Genomic DNA, 6452 nt, shown 5'->3' with positions numbered 1-6452 from the left:
CAAAGATCCAGCCTCGGCCCGACAACGCGTCGGTACAAAAACCAGTCTGGGCTTGGCTTGCGAATCGAAAGGATCGAGCCCGCCTGCGCGCGCGGCCCGCTTGCCCGAACCAAAAACCGTATCCTACTCCTGCTCGAATCGAATCTACCAGAATCCAAGAAAATCCCCGTCCCTCGATCCGAAGCGGTTACGCTTCCGCCTTGGCAGGGGGGCTGCCTGAGTCGGCCCCACTGTATAAAGGCGCCGCGAGGCGTCGTCGCCGTGTCCAACTCAAACAGATACACGTAGACGTAGCGCGCACGCCACCGCCGGCATCGTCAGCGCCGGAGCTCCCGCCGACGTCGATCGGGATCGGCTCGCCGGCGGCATGGAGGGCGGCGGCGGGTACCCGATCGGGTTCCGGTTCAAGCCCAAGGAGGACGAGCTCGTCGACTACTACCTCCTCCCCAGGCTGCAGGGCCGCCCGGCCGTGCCCAACGGCTCCGTCGTCGAGGCCAACGTGTACGCGTGCCACCCGGAGACGCTGATCAACGGTATGGCCGCCGAGCACGACTCCCCCGTCCTTCATTTTCTGCCTGATTTCCATGGCGTCGCGGTGACCGCCCGTTTGTGTCCGTCCGGCCATCGCAGAGCACAGGGGCGCGGGGCGGCAGGACGAGTGGTACTTCGTGTCGCCGAGGGCTCGCATGTACGGCAACGGCGTGCGGCCGGCGCGGAAGACGCGGGACGGCCGCGGGCGGTGGAAGGCGTCCACGGCCACCAAGGAGGTGGCCCAGGTGGTGGTCCGCAACGGCGTCAAGTTCTGCAAGAGCGTGCTCAACTACTTCGAGGGCAACCCCAAGAAGGAGACCAGAACCAAGTGGATCATGCTCGAGATCACCGTCCCCGAGTACGAGGTCAAGCTCGACAGGCCCGGCGCAAGGAACATTGTACGTTTCAAGTCGCCACGATTTCTTTCCTTTTTTTCCCCTTTCCGGTTTGATTCTGTCGGCACCTCTGCTCGCACCATTGGCATTGCTACGTGACGTCTGATCCCCGTGCGATTGGCCGCAGTTGGACGAGTACGTCATGTGCAAGATTTACGTGTCCCCGCAGCACAAAAAGAAAAGCGACGACGACGACGATGACGACGTGGAAGGCACCAGCTCGGCGTGCGAGGAGGGGGAAGAAGCCTGCTCCTCCACGCAGCACGGCCAGGTCACGGCGGAGCCCGACTTGTCAGATAAGCAAGCCGGCAAGCGGCCCATGGTCGAGCAGCCGCTGCAGCCCGCCCGGAAGCAGGCCCGCCGAGGGAGCCTAAGCATTGGGTCCACGCAATCGAGCTGCTCCACCAGCAACGCCGCCGCCCCGACGGGACTGTGCTACGGTGGTGGACCGGGCGCACAGTATGGCCTGCAGCTGCAGCCCCCAGCGACGATGCAGCGCCCGGCAGGCGCACACAGCGGCCAGGCGCCAGCGACGCCGCCGGCCGGCGCGTGCGGTGGCCGGGGACTTGGAGGGCAGATGCCAGCGCTAAGGCCGGTGATATATCAGCCGTTCTCGGACCTGACCGGTGCCCCCTTGGGCCAGATGGAGATGGCGACGGTGACGCGGCCTCCGAACCCGGCGGCCAGGCGGCCGAGCTTCCCGGGGAGCCCGCCGCCGCGGAGCCCGGGGGCGGCCTCCATCTTCAGGCCGCAGGTGTCCCTGAAGTGCTTCTACGACCAGAACTACCGAGCCGTGCCGCAACCGCCGGCCCACGCGTTCTCGGCGCAGCTGCAGAGGCAGGACGCGTTCCTGCCGCCGCAGCAGATGCAGCCTTTCTTCATCGGCGACGCCAGCCGTCGCGCGGGGGCCGCCGCGATCCCTCGCGGCCCGCCTTACAACGGACACCCTTATTACCAGCCGCGCGGGTCGTTGACGCCGGCGGCGGACGGTCGCGGTGGAGCAGCGATCGCGGGGACCGGCGCGCCGCGCCTCAACGTCAATGCAGAGCAATATTTTGTGGATCTGGCCACGATCAATCCGTTCCTCGCCGAAGGGTGTACGCAGCGGGCGCCGGCGCCGGCCCGCCTGGTCGACTCATCCTCGCCCACGCCCGTGCCGGCCGGTGCTGCGGAAGTGGAAACCGAGACGGGGGCAACGTCAGGCTTGAACACGCACGACGCCGCCGCTTAGACTCTAGTTGTGCTCATTTTTTTTCGAAAAGTCATTTTGTGTCATTTTCCTGATGGTAAATCTGTTTTACTTGTAGTAACATGTTCAGGTTGCAACGCACAGCGCAGTTACCTGAAGACGTCTGCTACTCCGCGTTTTCTTTTTCAGAGCACATTCGCCCGGCCAATCGAGAACGTCAACGAAACATCCGTCTCAACCACTTCGAGCAGTACTAATCTTCACGCAACATGGGTGCAACTGCAATGTATCCCAAAATTTAGCTCCACTTGCACGTTTGCCCATAAACACCGCCTCGATTCTGAGCGCTTATAAGATCCAGCGTGGACTCTATCTGCGTATTAATTCTGCTGAGCTAGACATGAGCAGCGAAGTTGACTTCCACCGCTCTGACGAACGAACCAGCTTGTATGATCGCAGAAGTCAAATCACAACAGCAGCCGCCTAGGCCAGGGCAAGTGCAGCTACAACGCCAACTCGGTTTGACAAGTTCGCGCAGGACGCACCTGTGCTCATCCAATAACAAAAATCTTGTTGAATTTTATAAGAAACTACGTAACTTTGCTTTCAGCTGGTCGTCGTGCAGCTCGACCCTCCGCGTTGTTTACCCAAGCCAGCACAAAATTCCAGACAGTGCCTCGCCGGAGCCGCAGATTCCATGCCGCCGCAACCGAGCTTTCTGAACTCTCTCAGTCTGAACCCAACGACTCTGCCGCCGCTCAAGACAGACGCCGGTTTGTTCCCGCCAACCAGAGCGCGCGCGGCATATAGCGCGGGGCGGCTCAGCCCAGGTCAACGCTCCCCGTTCGTCTCCGCCTCCGCCTCACCCGCGTGGCGTGCGCACCCACGCTTCATGGGCGCATCCGCTCGCGCCCCACTCCGTCGCCCCACAAATGCCTCCTCTCCCGCCGCCCGCGCTCGCGTTCCTGGGCTTGGTTCTCGCCGCCGCCGCCGCCCTCTCCGCCCGCGTCGCGGAGGCGGGGCCGCTGGCGACGGAGCTCGTGCGGCCCAGCTTCGTCGCCTCTAACATCCTGTACGTCGACACCGGCGGCGCGTTCCTCGAGTCCAGGAGCGGCGCGTTCAGGGCCGCCGTGGTTAACCCCGGGAAGCAGCAGGGCAGGTTCTACCTCGCCGTCCTGCACGCCCCGTCCGCCACGCTGGTCTGGTCGGCCAACCGCGGCGCGCCGACGACGTCGTCGGGCCAGGTCCAGCTCACCCCGCAGGGGCTCACCGTGTCGGACCCCAACGGAACGGTGCTGTGGTCCACGCCGTCGCGGCTGGGGTCGCCCGTCGCGGCGCTGCGGCTGCAGGACAGCGGCAACCTGCAGCTGCTGGCCGCCGGGAACGCCACGCTGTGGCAGTCGTTCGACGCCGCCACCGACACGCTGCTCCCGGGGCAGCAGCTGCGCGCCGGCGCGTACCTGGCGGCGGCGGCGGGCGCCACCGACCTCGCGGAGGGGGACTACCGGCTCGCCGCGACGGCCGCGGACGTGGTGCTCACCTGGCAGGGCTCCACGTACTGGCGGCTGTCCAACGACCTTCGGTCCTTCAAGGACCGCAACGTCGCGGTGGCGTCCGTGTCGGTGAACGCGTCGGGGCTGTTCGCGGTTGCCGCCGACGGCGGCCTCGTGTTCCGCGTGGACCTCGCGCCCGGTGCGTCGTTCCCCGTGCTGAAGCTGGGATACGACGGCCGGCTGCGCATCACGGGCTACCCGCTGGTGAACTCCTCGGCGCCGCTCGGAGGCGACTTCGTGGCGCCGGCCAACGACTGCGACCTGCCGCTGCAGTGCCCGCCCCTGGGGCTCTGCTCGCCGGCCGGCAACAGCTCGACCTGCACATGCCCGCCACTCTTCGCGGCCTCCGCGTCGACCCCCGGCGCGTGCGTACCGGGGGACGGCTCGGCGCTCGCGTCGCCGGCTTCGTGCCAGAGCAGCAACAGCACCGCGCCCGTTTCGTACCTCGCCCTCAAGTCTCAGACTGCCTACTTCGCCACCAAGTTCGATCCCCCGACCATGGCCGGCGTCAACTACACGGCGTGCCGCGGCCTCTGCACCGGGATCTGCGCCTGCCTCGGCTACTTCTACGACAGCTCCTCCCGGAGCTGCTACCTGGTCCGAGACAAGCAGCTCGGCTCGCTGTACCTGAGCTCGTCTGCTTCAGCCTTGGGATACATCAAGACGGTCCCTTCGCCGCAAAATGGTACAAGAAGCAGTTCAAAATCGTCGGCGAACCGCACCGTCCCAATCGTCTTGCCGTCCATCGCGGCGTTCCTTCTAGTCGTCCTAATCGCGTCGTACGCGTGTTGGAGGAGGATGAGGAAGAACGGCAAGAAAAAGAAGGCCAAGAGCTCCGGCGCGAAGCAGATGTACACGGGCCGGAAAAAGCCACCGTCGTGGGAAACGGGTAATGCCGACGCCGACGAGGACGACGACGACGTCGTCGTTCTGGGCATGCCGACGCGGTTTAGCTACGCGGAGATTGCGACGATGACCGGCAACTTCGAGACCAAAATCGGCTCCGGCGGGTTCGGCTCCGTGTACAAAGGGGAACTCCCTGGCGGCGAGGGGCTCGTCGCTGTGAAGAAGCTCGAGGCCGCCGGCGTGCAGGCCAAGCGGGAGTTCTGCACCGAGATCACGGTCATCGCCAGCATCCGGCACGTCAACCTCGTCCGCCTCCGCGGCTTCTGCGCCGAGGGCTCGCGCCGGCTGCTCGTCTACGAGTACATGAACCGGGGCTCCCTTGACCGGTCGCTGTTCGGCCGCACGGGGCCAGTGCTGGAGTGGGGGGAGCGCATGGAGGTGGCGCTCGGCGCGGCCCGCGGCCTCGCGTACCTGCACACGGGATGCGACCAGAAGATCGTCCACTGCGACGTCAAACCGGAGAACATCCTGCTGGCCGGCGGCGGGCAAGTCAAGATCGCCGACTTCGGCCTCGCCAAGCTGATGTCACCGGAGCAGTCGGCGCTGTTCACCACCATGCGCGGCACCCGCGGGTACCTCGCGCCGGAGTGGATCAGCAGCGCCGCCATCTCGGACCGCGCCGACGTGTACAGCTTCGGCATGGTGCTGCTCGAGCTGATACACGGGAGGAAGAACCGGGGCGAGCAGACCGGCAACAACAACAATGTTGCCGTCGTCGGCAGCGGCGAGGAGCTGTCGGACTGGCCGTCCGGATGGAGCAGCGCGGCGGCGGCGGCGTCGACGCCGAGCGGCGGCAGCGGCAGCGGCGACGACTACTTCCCGATGGTGGCGCTGGAGCTGCACGAGCAGGGGCGGCACCTGGACATCGTCGACGCGAGGCTGGAAGGCCGCGTGGACGAGGCCGAGGCCGCGCGCGCCGTGCGCATCGCGCTGTGCTGCCTGCACGAGGACCCCGCCCGGCGGCCGAGCATGGCCGCCGTGGTGCGGATGCTGGAAGGCACCGTGTCCCCGCCGGAGCCGCGCGTCGAGGCGCTCGGGTTCCTCCGCCTCTACGGGAGGGGCTACGCCGCCCGGACCACCTCCCTGCTCGCCGTGGCCGGAACGTCGGGCTCAGCGGGCACGCCGTCGTCGACGGCGGGCGGCGCGTCGCAGTTGACCGAGTCGCTGCAGGACGTGTCAGCGCCAAGATAGCAGCACAAGATTCAAATTCAGCTCCTGCGTCGTGGCACTGGCACGGATCAGAGGCTGCATCGGCCGACGTGGCACCGGAATAGTGTGCTTGGTCACGGCGATGACATACTATACCAGCTGATTTTGTTTAGAAGGGAGGGATGCGACAGGTACAACAGCACAGAAGAATGGTCGTAACAGAGAATAAACTAGTTGACAGTGGGATTAAACAAGATTGGGTATGCTGTTGGTGGCTTGCGGTGCCGACCTCCGATTATTGTATGCTTTGCTTGCATTTGCTTAGTACACTTGTTTGGCGAGATGGAGAAGGTAGGTCGATGTAGTCATGTAGAGATGTAGATAATCGGTGGAAAAAAAAACAAAGAAACAAGCGGAAAAGAAAACCATGGGAGCTTGTGCATCGTCGATCACAGGATACGACTGCTCAGGCTCTGCTGCGACGGCGTGGTATGAGACATGCTTTGTCAGCTTTGGACAATGGGCGCTCAGCTCTGAAGACCTCTGTGTTGATGACGTGGTATGGGACACATCTTATCGGCTCCGGCTGTCCGCACTTATCATACTTCATTTTTATCCTTTAAAAAAATATTTTATCCTAATCATTAAGATATCTTCTCTATACTAATTTTTTCTGCATCTATCATACTCTATATCTCATCCTCTACACCAACTACTAGTTGGTGAGGT

The 6452-nt window shown here is 64.1% G+C and overlaps 2 protein-coding genes across 2 annotated transcripts; both read left to right on the top strand.

Annotated features, from left to right (window-relative positions):
- The first annotated feature begins 367 nt into the window (after positions 1 to 367).
- Positions 368 to 2157, top strand: LOC120695377 (NAC domain-containing protein 2-like). The gene is made up of 3 exons (XM_039978646.1): positions 368 to 533; positions 631 to 929; positions 1054 to 2157. Exons 1-3 carry the CDS (start codon positions 368 to 370, stop codon positions 2155 to 2157), a joined length of 1569 nt encoding a protein of 522 aa, XP_039834580.1.
- Positions 2158 to 2854: 697 nt separating this feature from the next.
- On the top strand, positions 2855 to 6151 carry LOC120680992 (G-type lectin S-receptor-like serine/threonine-protein kinase At5g35370). The gene has a single exon (XM_039962556.1). It carries the CDS (start codon positions 3048 to 3050, stop codon positions 5763 to 5765), a length of 2718 nt encoding a protein of 905 aa, XP_039818490.1. The 5' UTR covers positions 2855 to 3047; the 3' UTR covers positions 5766 to 6151.
- Positions 6152 to 6452: the final 301 nt, after the last annotated feature.

This window comes from Panicum virgatum, chromosome 2K (genome assembly GCF_016808335.1).
Source record: "Panicum virgatum strain AP13 chromosome 2K, P.virgatum_v5, whole genome shotgun sequence".
NCBI classification, from domain to species: domain Eukaryota; kingdom Viridiplantae; phylum Streptophyta; class Magnoliopsida; order Poales; family Poaceae; genus Panicum; species Panicum virgatum.
Note: the sequence above shows the minus strand (reverse complement) of the source record. Positions and strands in the feature narration are given on the sequence as shown.

Excerpts from the sequence above, each read along its gene's own strand:
- LOC120695377 (XM_039978646.1), top strand. The coding sequence starts at position 368 with ATGGAGGGCGGCGGCGGGTACCCGATCGGGTTCCGGTTCAAGCCCAAG. Across the intron at positions 534-630 it reads CCCGGAGACGCTGATCAACG|AGCACAGGGGCGCGGGGCGG; the intron begins GTATGGCCGCCG and ends CGGCCATCGCAG. Across the intron at positions 930-1,053 it reads GGCCCGGCGCAAGGAACATT|TTGGACGAGTACGTCATGTG; the intron begins GTACGTTTCAAG and ends GATTGGCCGCAG.
- LOC120680992 (XM_039962556.1), top strand. The coding sequence starts at position 3,048 with ATGCCTCCTCTCCCGCCGCCCGCGCTCGCGTTCCTGGGCTTGGTTCTC.